At 35.7% G+C, this 17868-nt stretch overlaps 1 protein-coding gene across 1 annotated transcript in view; it reads right to left on the reverse strand.

Annotated features, from left to right (window-relative positions):
* The window catches only part of Slco6a1 (solute carrier organic anion transporter family member 6A1), a 178510-nt gene that overhangs the window by 69761 nt on the left and 90881 nt on the right, over positions 1-17868 (reverse strand). Inside the window, 1 exon segment of the mRNA XM_047554753.1 lies at positions 11701-11801. Within this exon segment, the coding sequence (XP_047410709.1) occupies positions 11701-11801 (101 nt within the window).

The following is a 17868-nucleotide window of genomic DNA, read 5'->3' on the forward strand; positions in this document are numbered from 1 at the left end:
AAAAGGTACACTCATACATTGCTAGTGGAGCTGCAAATTAGTGCAGCCACTCTGGAAAGCAGTATGGAGATTCCTCAGAAAGCTTGAAATGGACCCACCGTTTGACCCAGCTATCCCACTCCTCGGTCTATATCCAAAGGACTTAAAATCAGCATACTACAGAGACACAGCCACATCAATGTTCATAGCTGCTCAATTCACAATAGCCAGATTGTTGAACAAACCTAGATGTTCTTCAATTGATGAATGGATAAAGAAACTGTGGTATATATATGTAATGGAATATTACTCAGCTATAAAGAATGATAAAATTATGGCATTTGAAAGCAAATGGATGAAATTGGAGAATATCATGCTAAGTGAGATAAGTCAATCTCAGAAAACCAAAGGACGAATGATCTCACTGATAAGTGGATGATGACACATAATAGGGGGTGAGAGGGGGGCAAGAATGGAGGAAGGAGGGACTGTATAGAGGGAAAAGAGGCGGGGGAGAAGGGAAAAAAATGACAGAATGAATCATACAACATTACCCTATGTAAATTTGTGATTACACTAATGGTATGGCTTTACTCCATGTACAAACAGAGAAATAAGATGTATCCCATTTGTTTACAATAAAAATAAAGAAAGAAAGAAAGGAATAAAATAAAGGTATTGTGTCCATCCGCAACTAAAATATTTTTAAAAAAATAAAACAATGAACAAAGTGAAGGTGGATAATATGATTTCTTTTGTCACCACATGATTAGATTCAAATGTGCAGTATTTCAACAATAGTCACAAAAATTATAAGTTTTAGAAAAGGAAAGAAAAAGAGAGTGAACAAACAGGAAAACACAATTCCCTCTAAATAAAAACAAGTAAATCAAATGAAACTCTCTGAAAAAGACCTTACTTTGAAAAACGTCTTAGCAATGCTCAAGGAACAGAGGAAAATGAGGAGAGAATAACACAATGACATACGAACAAAACAGAAATATCAACAGGTAAGTATAAAAGAAAAAAGAAACTCAGAAGAAAACCTAAAACAAAATTAATATAATCAAAATGAAAAGTTCACCACAGGGATTCAAAGGAAAACTTGAACAGGCAGAAGAGATAAATTAAATATAAGAGAAATATAAATTGTCAAGTCTTAAGAACAGGGAAAAATGAAAAAGACTGAAAAAAGTGAACCATGCCTACAGAAATTTGTGGAATACCATCAAGTAGACTAAAGTGTATTTTGGGAGTTTCAGAAGAGAGATAGAGGGAGATGAAAAGAATATTTGAGGAAATAATGGTAGAAAACTTCTCAGATTTTTAAAATTTTTAAAAGAATTTTTACAGACTGCATTTTGATTCATTGTACACAAATTGGGTACAAATTTTTGTTTCTATGGTTGTGCATGATGTAGATTCATACCTTTGAACAACATGGATATAAATATTCAGGATGATCAAAGTAAGGTGAATACAACCAAAGATATCGAGGCATATTTTAATCAGACTGTTTAAAGCCAAAGCCAAAAAGAATATCTTGTTAGCAAGAAAAAAACTAATAAGCCTTCACATGTAAAGAAAGTTTCATCAATGAGATTATATACATATTTGTCATCAACGACTTTGGAGACTAGAAGCAGTGAGCTGATGTATTCAAATTTCGAAAAGAAAAAAAAAAAAGTTAACCATAAATCCTGTGTCCAGAAAAAGTATCCTTCAAATGTCATGTAAATCAAGACATTCCCAGATAAACAAAAGTTGAGAGAACTCTTTTCTAGTAAATGGGCCTACAAGAAATGCTCAAGGAAGGCCTTCTGTGTGAAATGAAAACACAGTGAACAGTTAGTTACCCAAGCTGTATAAAGAAATAAAGATCGCAGTACAGTTAAATACATGGGAAATTATCAAAGCCAATATCATTATAAAAAGAGTTAGTTACTTCTTTTTTAATTTGTTGATTTTCTACTTGATTTAAGAAACTAATACATTTTAAAAAAATTTTTTATTTCTTCTAATTTGTTGTACCTGACAGTAGAATGCATTTAAACATTTTGATAGATCATACATAAATGGAATGTAATCTCTCATTTTTCTTTTGAAACAATCATTACTTAAGTTAGTATTATTGCAACTTTGATTTCCACACTTCTGTTTTCTACATAATTGAAGAAAGTAATGGATAAAAAAGAATTATCAATATACATTTGGAGGCACATAATGGACACAGATGTAATTTTGTTACGGCAACACTAAAAATGGTTGGAAACAAATTTGTTGAAGGTACAGAGATTTGTGTGTGTTCTTGAGTTATACTGGCATAACTTCAAATTAGTGTTGCAAATTTAGGATTTTAAATATGATCCTCAAGGCAACCACAAAGGAAAACACACAACACACTCACAAGCACACACACACAAATGTTACTAAAAAAAAATCAACTAAACACAGAAGAAAAGGATAATGCATGAAATGTAGGACAAAAAAAGTTACAAGAAATATAGAAAAATAGTAGAATAGGAAGTTGTCCTCCTTATCATTAATTCCTTCAAATCTCAGGGGATTACTCTCTCTCACCAAAAAACAGAGACTGGGACAGTGGATTAAAAAGTCATGATCCCACTATATATTGCCTGCAAGAGACTTCATTATTATTATTAATATATTATTATTATTAACATTATGGATAGTATTTGGTACTGTTGATTAAATCCCTGGTTACTTTAAAACTGAGAAAGTATCCCCAGGCCTTTTTAGATACTCTTAAATGAAAATGAAGAGTGACTTGGGAATCTTCCTTGGGTTGGTATGTTTTTCCTAAACCTGTACCATATTATATTAATTACCATAGTTGATGTAAGTCTTTATATAATGATTTGGTATAAGTCCTTGTTTTAAATTCTCCAGTTGACATTCCTCAAAAAAAAGATCGGAACAACTGTTTGACTTGATCCAAGTGCATTAGAAGAACAGAAATTCTCAAAGACTTTAAAACATAAGCATTTCCATCAAAATATTTTTGTACATTAATTTGTGATATTTCTTTATGCAAAATCAAGCACCAGAGAAAAAGTGGATTTATGGAGAAAATATTGTTGATGTAAATCACTCAAAAACACACAATTTTTTAAGCAGAAACCTAACAAAAATAATCACCATCTTAATAAATATTAGCACAGTTAAATTTCCCCTAACATTTTTATCCAACACCATAGCCAGGCCTTTGTAGATTTAAATGGAAGGTCATCGTCTGCCTTTAAGATGTAGGTAAGGTGAAGGATATGTTTAAGTAGCATGATTTAATTATTCCACATTGTATTCATAAATTATAATATCACAGTGCATCCTATAACACTTTACAACTCTAAGTAGTCAATATATCATAAGAAAGATAGTGATCTTCAAAGATATGAATTTCCAAAAGACATCAGTTTCATCAAAATTAAGAATCTGATATTTAAAAAACATCTTTGGAACTTCTTCATCTGAAGCTTCACTAACTACATTGCCAAAAGCATAATTCTTGCAAGCATTAAATCATTATAAACTGATTCCAAAGGAATAACACTTGTATTTTTTTGCACTTTTGAAACTTCGTGATTAAGTCTCCTCCTTAATACTGAAAAACTTTCTCCTATTTCAAAATCAGTAAGTTGATTTTAACCAAAGGACCTGGCGGGTTACATTTATATCACTTTCCTCTTTACCAATGCCTTATATATTAGCTTTTTTATTTTTTTTTTTTTTTACGTTTACATAGGGTAATGATGTTTATTTTATTTTTCCCCTCCCCCCCACCCCTCCCACCCCTCTTTTCCCTCTATAAAGTCCTTCTTTCCTTCATTCTTACCTCTCTCCTTAGCCTAACTCTAACCCTAACCCTAAACCTAATTCTAGCCCCTCCCACCCCCCATTATATGTCCTCATCCGCTTATCAGCGAGATCATTTGTCCTTTAGTTTTTTTGAGATTGGCTTATCTCACTTAGCATGATATTCTCCAATTTCGACCATTTGCCTACAAATGCCATAATTTTATCATTCTTCATTGCGGAGTAATATTCCATTGTATAAATATGCCACAGTTTCTTTATCCATTTATCAACTGAAGGGCATTGAGGTTGGTTCCACAATCTGGCTATGGTGAATTGAGCAGCAATGAACATTGATGTGGCTGTATCTCTGTAGTATGCTGATTTTAAGTCCTTTGGGTATAGGCCAAGGAGTGGGATACCTGGGTCAAATGGTGTTTCCATTCCAAGCTTTCTGAGGAATCTCCACACTGCTTTCCAGAGTGGCTGCACTAATTTGCAACCCCACCAGCAATATATGAGTGTTCCTTTTTCACCACATCCTCGCCAACACCTATTGTTGCTTGTATTCTTGATAATTGCCATTCTAATTGGGGTGAGATGAAATCTTAGGGTAGTTTTGATTTGCATTTCCCTTATTACTAGGGATGTTGAACATTTTTTCATATATCTGTTGATTACTTGTACATCTAATGTGAAGTGTCTGTTCATTTCCTTAGCCCATTTGTTGATTGGATTATTTGTATTCTTGGTGTAGAGTTTTTTGAGTTCTTTATAGATTCTGGAAATTAGCGCTCTATCTGAGGTATGGTTGGCAAAGATATTCTCCCACTCTGTAGACTCTCTCTTCACATTTCTGATAGTTTCCTTTGCTGAGAGAAAGCTTTTTAGTTTGAATCTATCCCAGTTGTTGATTCTTGCTTTTATTTCTTGTGCTATGGGAGTCCTGTTGAGGAAGTCTGATCCTAAGCCAACAAGTTGAAGATTTGGACCTACTTTTTCTTCTATAAGATGCAGGGTCTCTGGTCTGATTCCGAGGTCCTTGATCCATTTTGAGTTGAGTTTTGTGTAGGGTGAGAGATAGGGGTTTAATTTCATTCTATTGCATATGGTTTTCCAGTTTTTCCAGCACCATTTGTTGAAGAGGCTATCTTTTCTCCATTGCATATTGTTGGAACCTTTGTCTAGTATGAGAAAATTGTATTTATTTGGGTTTGTGTCCATGTCCTCTACTCTGTACCATTGATCTACCTGTCTATTTTGGTACCAATACCATGCCGTTTTTGTTACTATTGCTTTATAGTAGAGTTGAAGATCTGGTATTGCAATACCCCCTGCTTCGCTCTTGCTACTGAGGATTGCTTTAGCTATTCTAGGTTTTTTATTCTTCCAGATGAATTTCATAATTGCTTGCTCTATTTCTGCAAGGTACATCATTGGGATTTTAATTGAAATTGCATTGAATCTGTATAGCACTTTAGGTAGTATAGCCATTTTGACGATATTAATTCTGCCTATCCAGGAACATGGGAGATCTTTCCATCTTCTAAGGTTTTCTTTAATTTCTTTCTTTAGTGTTCTGTAGTTCTCATTGTAGAGGTCTTTCACCTCTTTTGTGAGATTGATTCCCAAGTATTTTATTTTTTTCGAGGCTATTGTGAATGGGGTAGTTTTCCTAATTTCTCTTTCTGAAGATTCATCACTTAGGTATAAAAATGCATTGGATTTATGAGCATTGATCTTGTAACCTGCTACTTTACTGAATTCACTTATGAGTTCTAAAAGTTTTCTGGTGGAATTTCCAGGTTCCTTTAAATATATAATCATGTCATCAGAGAACAGGGATAGTTTGAGTTCTTCTTTTCCTATTCGTATCCCTTTAATTTCTTTGGTTTGTCTGATTGCTCTGGCTAGAGTCTCAAGGACGATGTTGAATAGAAGCGGTGAAAGAGGGCATCCCTGCCTTGTTCCAGTTTTTAGGGGGAATGCTTTCAGTTTTTCACCATTTAGAATGATATTAGCCATGGGCTTAGCGTAGATTGCCTTTATAATGTTTAGGAATGTTCCCACTACCCCAATTTTTTCTAGTGTTTTGAGCATGAAGGGATGCTGTATTTTATTGAATGCTTTTTCTGCATCTATTGAAATAATCATGTGATTCTTAACTTTAAGTCTGTTGATCTGGTGAATGACATTTATTGATTTCCTGATGTTGAACCAACCTTGCATCCCTGGGATAAAACCCACTTGATTGTGGTGCACTATCTTTTTAATATATATTTGTATGCGATTTGCTAAAATTTTGTTGAGAATTTTTGCATCGATGTTCATTAAGGATATTGGTCTGAAATTTTCTTTCCTCGATGTGTCGATGTGTCTCTGTCTGGTTTAGGTATCAGGGTGGTATTGGCTTCATAGAACGAGTTTGGTAGGGTTCCCTCCTCTTCTATTTCATGGAATAGCTTGAGGAGTATTGGAATGAGCTCTTCTTTAAAGGTTTTGTAGAACTCGGCTGAGAACCCATCTGGTCCTGGACTTTTCTTTGTTGGTAGGCTTTTGATGACCTCTTCTATTTCTTTGCTTGAAATTGGTTTATTTAAGTTGTGTATGTCCTCCTCGTTCAGTTTAGGTAATTCATATGTCTGTAGAAATTTGTTGATGTCTTCGAGGTTTTCTGTTTTGTTGGAGTATAGATTTTCGAAATAGCTTCTAATTATGTTTTGTATTTCACTCGTGTCTGTTGTGATGTTTCCTTGTTCATTCCGAATTTTAGTAATTTGAGTTTTCTCCCTCTTTCTCTTTGTTAGTGTGGCTAAGGGTTTATCAATTTTATTTATTTTTTCAAAGAACCAACTATTTATTTTGTTAATTTTTCCGATTGTTTCTTTTGTTTCGATTTCATTGATTTCGGCTCTGATTTTAACTATTTCCTATCTTCTACTACTTTTGGTATTGGTCTGCTCTTCTTTTTCTAGTGCTTTGAGCTGTAGTGTAAAGTCATTTATTTGTTGATTTCTACTTCTTTTTTTGAATGCACCCCATGAAATAAATCTTCCTCTAAGTACTGGTTTCATAGTGTCCCAGAGATTTTGATATGATGTGTCTTTGTTCTTGTTTACTTCTAAGAATTTTTTTATTTCCCTCCTGATGTCTTCTGTTATCCATTCATCATATAATAATGTATTATTTAGTCTCCAGGTATTGGAGAAGTTTCTGTTTTTTATTCTGTCATTTATTTCTAATTTCAATCCATTATGATCTGATAGAGTACAAGGTAGTATCTCTATCTTCTTCTATTTGCTAACAGTCGCTTTGTGGCATAAAATATGGTCTATTTTAGAGAAGGATCCATGTGCTGCTAAGAAGAAAGTGTATTCGCTCTTTGTTGGATGGTATATTCTATATATGTCCGTTAAGTCTAAATTGCTGATTGTGTTGTTGAGATCTATAGTTTCTTTATTCAATTTTTGTTTGGACGATCTATCCAGTGGTGAGAGAGGTGTGTTAAAATCACCTAGTATGATTGTGTTGTGGTCTATTTGATTTCTGGAATTGAGAAGGATTTGTTTGACGTACGTGGATGAGCCAATGTTCGGGGCATAGATATTTATGATTGTTATGTCTTGCTGATTTATGCTTCCCTTAAGCAGCATGTAATGTCCTTCTTTATCCCTTCTGACTTGTTTTGGTTTGAAGTCCACATTATCTGAGATGAGGATGGATACTCCAGCTTTTTTGCTGTGTCCGTGTGCATGGTATGTTTTTCCCCATCCTTTCACCTTTAGTCTATGGGTGTCTCTTTCTATGAGATGAGTCTCTTGCAGGCAGCATATTGTTGGATTTTTCTTTTTAATCCAATCTGCCAGTCTGTGTCTTTTGATTGATGAATTCAGGCCATTGACATTCAGGGTTATTATTGTGATATGATTTGTATTCCCAGTCAATTGACTCATATTTGTTTTTGACGTGATTTGGTTTCTCCTTTATTTGGCTATTCCTTTAGGCTAGCGCCTCCTGTTGCTGATTTGCATCGTTGTTTTTCATCTCTTCCTCATGGAATATTTTGCTGAGAATGTTCTGTAATGCTAGCTTTCTTTTTGTAAATTCCTTTAGCTTTTGTTTATCATGGAAGGATCTTATTTCATCGTCAAATTTGAAGGTAAGTTTTGCTGGGTATAAGATTCTTGGTTGGCATCCGTTTTCTTTCAGGGCTTCGTATATGTTGTTCCAGGCCCTTCTAGCTTTTAGGGTCTGGATTGAAAAATCTGCTGATATTCTTATTGGTTTCCCTCTGAATGTAATTTGATTCTTTTCTCTCGCGGCCTTTAAAATTCTCTTTATTTTGTATGTTAGGTATTTTCATAATAATGTGCCTTGGTGTGGGTCTGTTGTAATTTTGTATGTTTGGAGTTCTATAAGCCTCTTGTACTTGGTTTTCCATTTCATTCTTCAAATTTGGGAAGTTTTCTGTTATTATTTCATTGAATAGATTGTTCATTCCTTTGGTTTGTTTCTCTAAGCCTTCCTCAGTCCCAATAATTCTTAAATTTGGCCTTTTCATGATATCCCATAATTCTTGTAGATTCTGTTCATGATTTCTTACCATCTTTTCTGTTTGGCCAACTTTGCTTTCAAGATTAAATAATTTGTCTTCAATGTCTGAGGTTCTGTCTTCCAGGTGTTCTATCCTATTGGTTATGCTTTCTATGGAGTTTTTAACTTGGTTTATTGTTTCCTTCATTTCAAGGATTTCAGTTTGGTTTTTTTTTCAGTATCTCTAACTCTTTATGGAAATGATCTCTTGCTTCCCGTATTTGGTCTTTTAACTGTTGATTGGTGCGATCATTTAATGCCTGCATTTGCTCTTTCATCTCCTCCTTCAATGCCTGCATTTGCTCTTTCATCTCCTCATTAGCTTCCCTGATTGTTTTAATTACGTACATTCTGAACTCCCTTTCTGACATTTCTTCTGCTGTGCTGTCATTTGGTTTTATTGATGTAGTATCTAGGTTTGTTTGGGACATTTTCTTCCCTTGTTTTCTCATATTGGTCAGTTGTCAGTGGGACCCTGAGATATTGCAGTTTTCCGCTATTGGCTTATAGTGTCCCGGTAGATTTCCAGTGTATCACCTCCCAGCCTTCAGTAGCCTGATGTCTTGGAGGAATCTGATAAAGCAGCTCATCCGAAGAAAACTGCCCCTAGCCCCCTACTGGTTCCACGGTTTGGAACTGGCTCTGTGCGGAAATGCTCTCACTGTGGGCCTGCACCGTGCAGCTGGCCGTGTGGGAGGAGCCCACTGCCGGAGTGTGGAAGGCTACCTTGGGAAGACTCTAGCTGCCCTGCCCGGCTCCAATAAGCCACCTCTATCTGGGCCTGCCACCCGGGCCGAGCTTTACCCAGTGGGCAGACTCACCTGTGGCTCTATTTCAGTCCAAGTCTCTCAATGCCTCCCCTTCTTAACTCCTGGGTTCTGGAGCGACTGGGGGTGCAGTCTCCCTCTAGGCCGCCATCTTGGATCATCCCATGAAGAGAGCCTGCAGCCGGAGTGGGCAGAGCCGCCTGAAGAGGTCTCTGGCTGCCCTGCCCTGATCCCAGAGGCTGCTTGCGGATCGAGGCTCTCTGCTGGTTCGTTGCCGGAGTACGCTGCGCTGCAGTGGCTCCGGGACTCGGAGCTTGTTCTGGTCAGAAAGGCTCTCACTAGCGGGCCAGTTCCGTTCTGAGAACCTGGAGAAGCTGGCTGTCATATATTAGCTTTTGATACAAAAACACATGTTCTCTTGTAGCAGAAGGCTGTATTTAAAGTCTTAGCACTACTACCCAATGTATTATAATTTTGCTAAAACAAACCTTTGCTTGGTTGTTTTCTGAAGAGAAAAAGAGAAACACATAGATAACATATACCTACACATACACACAAAGAAGCAGACACATTTCAAGTACCTTCAAAGTGAATCTGAATCTTATTATCTCTATTTCATTTTATATTTGATTATATTTTCAAGTACTTTCAGACAGCAGAATATTAAGAAAATAATTTTAAAATTAAAAACTTCATTTTAAAATTTTTATTTATGATTATTTTAATGCTTTCATTAGAACACTATAGTTATACACAATAGAGGGATTCATTGTGACATAATCATACATGCATGAAATACAATTTGTTCCACTTCAGTCACCAGTACCTCCTCTCTCTGTCCCATTTCCCTCCTCCTATTCCCCTTCTCTACTCAGTCTTTCTTCAATTTATTTGTAGGTTTTTAAATTGGTGCTTCATAAATATACATAAAAGACGGAATTCACTGTGGTATATTCATGTATGTACATAGCATAATTTGGTCAATTTTATTCCATTGTTCACCCCTTTTCTTGTCCCTCCTCCCTCCCCTTGTATTCCATTTCTCTACTCCACTGATGATGATCTTCCTTCTGTTTTCATGGGATACCCTCCAATTTCCCCTTATTTTGCTTTAATTTCTTTATAAGATCTATATTATAAGTGACATGTAAAAATCTTACATAGACAAAAACATTATCAAAAATGTTTCATAAGAAGTTACTTTATTATGCAAATAGAAATCATCATAAATACTTTTTTCCTACTTAGGTAACAACATGTGTGATTTTTCTCTTCTGAAAATAGGGCACAGCAACAAATTCTGTAGATTCTTTAAGGGAGAAACTCCTGTTTTCGTACTCTGATCCTCAGATATTAGTAATTCTGCTGGTTCAAAGAGAGATGAATCAAGCAGTCAAGTAGAGTTTGACATAAAGACTAGATTATGAATTTTCATAAATATATGTTGATAAAAAATATCAAGATATGACTATTCCTTGCTTTATATTTGCTTCTACTTTATGTGTGACCACAAATTGGGTCACCCTTCCACACAAAGTAATGGACTAATGTGACTAACAAAAGATAATTTTTATCAGTTATAGCTTCTGCAAGGAGAATAAGGAAACACTGTTGAAAACATTTTTTTGTTTTATGACAGATATTTATCCAATATTTGAAAAGTATAATTTGATTAGAATGATATATAACCAAAGTATTACAAAACTTTCTTTGGAAACTCATATAAGCTGAAGAAAAAGTTCATAAATGATTCATAGATTTTTCTCAGATGTTAATATTTCCTCACATGGAATATTATTAATAATAATAAAAGTATCAAAGCACAAAATTATATCAATTCAGCTTATCAGGTATTCTTCATCAATAAAATTCAAGTGAAGGTAAAAATGTAGAGGTATATAATCATATTAAGTTTTATGTCTTCCAAACTGAAAGGAACAGGAAAGTACACATTGTAAACTGGTCAGCTGACCACAGAAATCTGCTGGAGAAACCTCTCTATATCAAATCACCAATAAATAAAATTCTAACTTTCAAAAGGTTTAAAATAGTCTTCTCCTGGAAAATAAATGTGACTTTAAATTAAATTTACATCATGTTAACTGAATTGGAAAATCTAATTTTATTTAGAAAAATATTGGAAATCAATCTTAACAGTCCAAATGAAAAATAACAAAAATAGACTGTAAGAAATACAGTTAATCCTACAATTCTACACATAGCCAAGGTCCAGTAACTAAAAGGATGTCACTGCAGCAAGAATTAGACTGTATATTTCCCCATTTCCATTTCAACCTTCCCTTCAAAATATTATTTTTCTATTAAAAGTATTAAATGTGAATCTTGTAATATATCTTCTAAAATTTGAAACACATAAACTAGATCAGTATATTTGTTCTCATAATTTGGGATTACATAAAATATTTGTATTAATATTAAAATTTTATGACTATAATATGTTGATGGATTAAAATATTAAACACTTACACAGTGAAGATCCAGTTATAAGTTAGTTCTTTCCTGCTTTTTTAGGTTTTGTATACTTCACAGGTATAGGCAGGACAATGTCAGTATTATCCTTTCTAAAATAGTTGTACAAGTAAAATCCAGTAGTAGTAAAGAGGACAGTGAATACTTTGCACAAAAAACCTGAAATTTTAAAAATGAAGAATCATATTATAAGTTTATTTAGAACAAAAATACTTGTGGAAATAATGTCATTTACCAAAGTAAAGTATATTTTATCTTTAAAGGTATAAATTCTCCAAATGTAGAATGTAATCAATGTTATAAACATATAGAAAGTTACTTAAGAAGATAAAAAATATGCTTATAAAACATTTCAGATGGTTTAGGCATGTACTCCCCCCAAATTCAAAGTGTATTATTAATACTAAAATGGGTTGATATTAAAACAGAATAAATTGTACTTTCAGAACTTAACTATCAATATGACCTGGAACCTATTTATATCACTTCATGTAGCTTTAGTCTTTGAAACATTTACAGTTTTCCAAATACAAACAGAAATATTATGAAAAATGTAACTGATTTTGTATGTATTTTTCCTTCATTTTTATATCTCAAATTTTCAGAAAGTTAATAGATTAAAACATTATATAAAAGTACTAAGTTTTGGATGCAAATACCCTGTCAATTAATATTAACTATTGTATAGCAGTAATACCAATTATCTGGCATAGATATTTCAAAAGATAAAACAGGAAACATTAATGAGTATGAACTACTTAAAATGAAAATAGCATTTCATATATTTTAAGGGAAGAATACTATTTTTAAAGAGATAGTTAGCTCTGAAATAGTTGTAACAATAGTGAGATTATAAAGCAGTAAGTAACTGTACAACGATCTCTTTTAGGAACAGTTTTGGAGGGTAAGTTGAGAAACTACCCTAGTTGTGCTTCCAAAAAGAAGAGAATAACTGTAACAGGCAAATTATCTGAGGACATTAGGTAAGGCCAGACAACATACTGAAATCCTCTGTTAAAATACCTGACAGAGCTAATGAAGAAACAAGGAACAGACAGATTAATATTCAAAGGAGGGCAGAACTTAGTGGAGGTGGTCTGACATCTGCACCTGCTTTTGTTTTGAGAACCCGTGGCATACTGGATGGAGGCAAGAGACTGAAAATCGAATTTCTACTCTAAGGCTGGGGATGGTGTCGCACATTATAATATCCCAGTTATTTGGGAAGCTAAGGCAGGAGGATCACAAATCTGAGGCTCACCTGGGTAATTTAGCAAGAAACTGTCAAAAAAAAAAAAAAATCACACACACACACACGCACACCCTGAAATTAAAAAAAAAAAAAAAAAAATCCTTTTACTCTGCAAGAACCTGCTGCTAAAGAATAGAATTTTCATGGTCTAGCAAAGATTGAAAAAGCTAGAGAGAAAAAAAGGCTTCCAACTAAAGGCAAGACATTTCTGAAAGCAGAGAGAGGGTAGAACTTTAATAGAGCAAATTATTCAGGCTGTGGTATGGGTATTGTTTTTGTTTTTTTGTTTTTTTCAGTCAGAATTAAAGTGGGAGCAAAAGAAAACAGCAGAAAGCTGTGGAAGATTCATAGAATGACTAGGGAAAGAGTAAAAAGAGGATGTTTGGGAGAACTGAGAAATCTACATTCTAATGAGATCAGAGTGGTTAAAGACAGCCAACTGCTACATGAAGACAATGAGAAAACTCTCCTGCACCTCTCAGAAATCCTGTACATCACAGGCCCAGAGACAGAATTTCCCGGGGAAGTTTTCTCAGGGACTAAGCCAGAGCATACTGGACAGGCTTGGCATTAAAGGCAACCTCTGGATTCAGCTCCGACTTCAGAATAGAGCTCCACAACTGAGGTAATGGCTCACATGGACCGGGCACTGCTCATGCTGGCAGCAGCAATTGGTGACCATGTGATGGTTTTGTTTGTTGGTTGGTTTTGGTACTGGGGATGGCACCCAGGAGTGCTTAACCCCTGAGCCACATCACCAGTCCTTTTTTATTTTTTATTTGAGACAGGGCCTTGCTAAGTTGCTGAGGGTGGCATTGAACTTGTGATCCTCCTACCTCAGTCTCCTCAGCTGGCAGGATTACAGGTATGTGCCTCCATGCCCAGTCACATGTCGATAGTTTTTCAGGTGTGCAAAATGCAAGTTATGGGATGATGGAAGCTTTAACCAAGATTTCAAAGGAAAACCTGGAAGCAAATCAGAAGTTTGCTACAGGGTCAGAGCCCATGCAGAAAGGCCACATGGAGCAGTGCCTACTGGACCCAAGACAGCCAAACTGCAGAGGGGACACAGGAGAGGCAGAGCAATCAGCAGCATGCATTACCACCAGGGAAAGCAGTAGGCAGCCTGCAATACCAGACTGAAAGAGAAACCATTCGTGACCCACATTCACCAGTGAAGAGCAAAGCATGGGGCAGGACTGCCTGAGGCCTTGGGAACTCCGCCCTCACCCCTGTGCTCATAGAATGCCAGACTTGGATCTTTAAGATTTAATGTCTGCCCCGCCTGGTCTCAGTCTTCTTAGGGCCTATTTTTTTCTCTATGCTTCATTATTTCTTCCTTTTGGAGTTTGTAATATTTAAAATACATCATCCACTTATTAGGGAAAACATTCAGCCCTTGGTTTTCTAGGATTGGCCTATTTCACTTAGCATGATATTCTTCAGTTCCAATTCTGCAAATGTCATAATATTATTCTTCTTTATTGCTGAATAATATTCCATTGTGTATATATACAAAAGGCCTAATGTTTTCCCTAATAAGTGGATGATATATAATAAGGGTGGGGGGTGGGGGGTGAGAGAAGAATGGAGGAACTTTAGATTATGTAGAGGAAAATGAGAGGGAGGCGGGTATGAGAAATGGTGGAATGAGACAGACATCATTACCCTATGTCATGTATGATTACACGAATGGTATGAATCTACATCATGTACAACCATAGAAACAAAATGATGTACCCCATTTGTGTACAGTGAATCAAAATGCAGTCTGTAAAAATAAAAAAAATACAATTTCATGATTATATTTTAGAAGTACATAATTTTTTTTTTCCTGTTTCTTTGTATTTTATAAAGGCTACAGTGGAAAGAGTTGCCACAAATCTCAAAAGAGACTGCAGAATTGGGAGTTTTAAGAGATGCTAGCATGAGCTGACTGTAACGATAGGGATGGAATGATTATATTTTTAGTATGAGGAGGGCAAAAGCCTTGGAAGCTGTGGTACTTGCTGTGTCCTGAATGTGTTTTGTCCTCCCTGGGTTTGTGTGTTAGAAGATACTGTTACCTTGGTCCCCAAGGCAGCAATGACAGAGGTAAGGCACAGTAGGAGATCATTAGGACATGGGGACAACTGCTATCAGAAGGAACTGAGAGAGTTCTTGTGAGATGCCAATTCATTCTCATGAGTGCATTGTTATAAGGAATAAGCCTGACCCCTGAATTGTTTTACAGCTTCCTGCAATCCTTCCAGTTTGCCATGCAATCTTGTGCCTCTCATAATGCTCCCTTGCTAATGCCCTCTGCCATGATTTGATGCAGACCAGGGGACCCTTGAAGGAGCTGGCACTGTGCTTTTTGAAATTTCAGAATCCAAAATCTTTTTTCTTTATAAAATTCCAAGCCTCAAGCATTTTTGTTATAGTAATAGAAAATAGTCTATAGACATAATGCCCTCCAGATTCATCCATATTGTCACAAGAATGGTTTTCCTTCTTTTTAGGAGCAAATAGTATCCCATGGTATACACATATCACATTTTCAATATCCATTCATTTGTTGATGGAGCTTAGGTTGATTCCATATCTTGGTTATATGAATAGAGCTAGAATAGACATCTGAGTGCAGATATTTCTTCAACATTCTAATTTCATTTCCTTTGTGTTTACACCCAGGGGTGGGATTGCTATGTCATATGATAGTTCTATTGCCAACTTTTTTGGATGCTCCATACTATTTTTCATAACAGCTATCCTAATTGACATTTCCATCAGCAGTGTTCAGTAGCTCCCTTTTGTCCATATCCTCACCAGAACTTATCTTCAGTCTTTTTGATAATAGCTGTTCTAAATTACATTATGTGATTTCTCATTGTGGTTTTAATTTGTATATACCTGATGATCAGTGATATTGAGAATTTTTTTCATAAACTTGTTGGTCATTTTATATCTTCTTTTTAAAAATGTCTGTTCAGATCTGCTTTGGTTTAGATAGGGTTTAATTGTGCTCCCCTCTCAAAAAATAGAGGCATGGTTTTCAGTGTGGGGGATCTGGAAGTGTCATGGAAAACTTTAAAAGGTAAGGTCTGATGGGAATCATCTCATAGAAGGACAGGATGGGAGTAAGGTAAGCAGACTTCTTCCTTCTTTTATAGCAGCTTTCTCATCAGAACCATCAAGGTATTACGTGAGTACTTCCAAAGGGTTGTACAAGAACTGCCTTATGCCCTCATGACCCAAGGACCTCCCACCAATCTTCACCTCTTAAATATTCCACAGCACCTCGAAGTACTGCCTCCCTGGGAACTAGGCCTCTAATCTCATAAACTTTTGGGGCGATACAATAAACCATGTTTAAACTACAGCACTATATATGTTGACATTACTGTAAATGGGATGCTTTTGTTATTTTTTCCAAATAGCTTTTTTAGTACTATAACTTTACTGAATTTGTTTACTGGTTAAATCATGTCTTTAGTGAGGTCGAAGGGTTTTCTCCACATAAGATCTTTTCATCTGCAAATGGACAATTTTATTTCTCTTTTCTAATGTGTATAACATTTTTCTTGTCTAATTTTTCTGGCTTGAACTTCCCATATTAAATAGAATAGGGCCGGAGAGAGTGATAGTCCTTGCCTTTTTCTTGTTTTTACAGGAAAAACTTCAGTTTATTACAGTTATGATGGTAGCTATGGGTTGGTTGAAAATGATCTTAATTATGTTGAGGTACTTTTTTATTCTGTGTCTAATTTTCTGAAAAGTTTCGATCATGAAATGATATTGAATTTTGTCAGATATTTTTTCTACATGTGTTGAGATTATCATGATTTTTAACCTTCATTCTGTGAAGGTGATTTTCATATGGGCTGTACTGGCACTGAATCTGATTCTACAGAAAGTCCTGGATACTGGATCTGAGTGCCAGCCAGTACCAAAGCCTACCGGGTTATCCTGGACCCTGGAATAACAGTAGCCAGCCTGGGGCTCATTAGGTCTAAAATCTGTATCTTACAGATCAGCCTTGAGGTTGGGCCTCTAAATTCCAGGCTGGTATTTGAGGTTGCAGGTATCAATCTGACGCTTGGTGAGTACTAAAGGAGATAAACTGGAGTTTGCAATTACACACGCAAGTCTATAGTTGGCATAGGCCTTAAGGCTTGGTCCATGGAGTGTTGGACTAGGACCTGAGTCTTTGGGGCTAGTCTGGAGTTGTTTTACACTAAGGCAGGCTTAATATGGGGTCCTCAGTAAAAACAGGTGTTTTCATAGTGTTCATTCATCCAATGCACTGTGTTCTAGAGGGGGTATCTCTTCATGCTTTGCTGCCCAGGCTTGGGAGAGGGGTGATGTGAGTAATATGAAACTTTACATCCTATAGTCTTGAAAGTGCATTTTCTTATTTCTGCGCTACACCTAGGTGCTGTATTCTCTCACCTGATTTCCTTAATCCTTGTAAAGATATTTTCGTGTGTGGATGATTAGACAAATTACTTCTATGAAGTAACAAATGTTAGGAAGTTGCATTCTGTCATTTTGGTGACATCCTCCAATCCTGAGAATTTTTAACTTAATGATTCAGAATTTATACTTTTGAATAAGAATTCTAAATACTTCTGATTCAAAGCCCCTTGTGTATGATTCAAATACCCTCAAAGTTTGTGTGTTGGAAATTTAATCCTCAGTAACCGTATCGGGAAGTAAAGCTAATAAGAGATGATTGGGCTTATGAGGGTTCCATCCTCACGAATAGATTAATGCAGTTATTGCGGGATTAGGATGGTTATTAGAGAAGTGGGTTAGTAATAAATACTGATGAGTTCCAGCTTCCTCCTATGCCTACCTGTTCTCTTTTGCTCACTCCTGCCCTCTCTCCCATGCATACTTTCTCACCATGTGACACTTTCATCATGTTTTAACCCAGCAAGAAGGCCCACACCAGGTGCAGCATTCAACCTTGAACTTCCATCCTCCAAAACT

The sequence above is a fragment of the Sciurus carolinensis genome, chromosome 6 (assembly GCF_902686445.1).
Source record: "Sciurus carolinensis chromosome 6, mSciCar1.2, whole genome shotgun sequence".
In the NCBI taxonomy this organism is placed as follows: domain Eukaryota; kingdom Metazoa; phylum Chordata; class Mammalia; order Rodentia; family Sciuridae; genus Sciurus; species Sciurus carolinensis.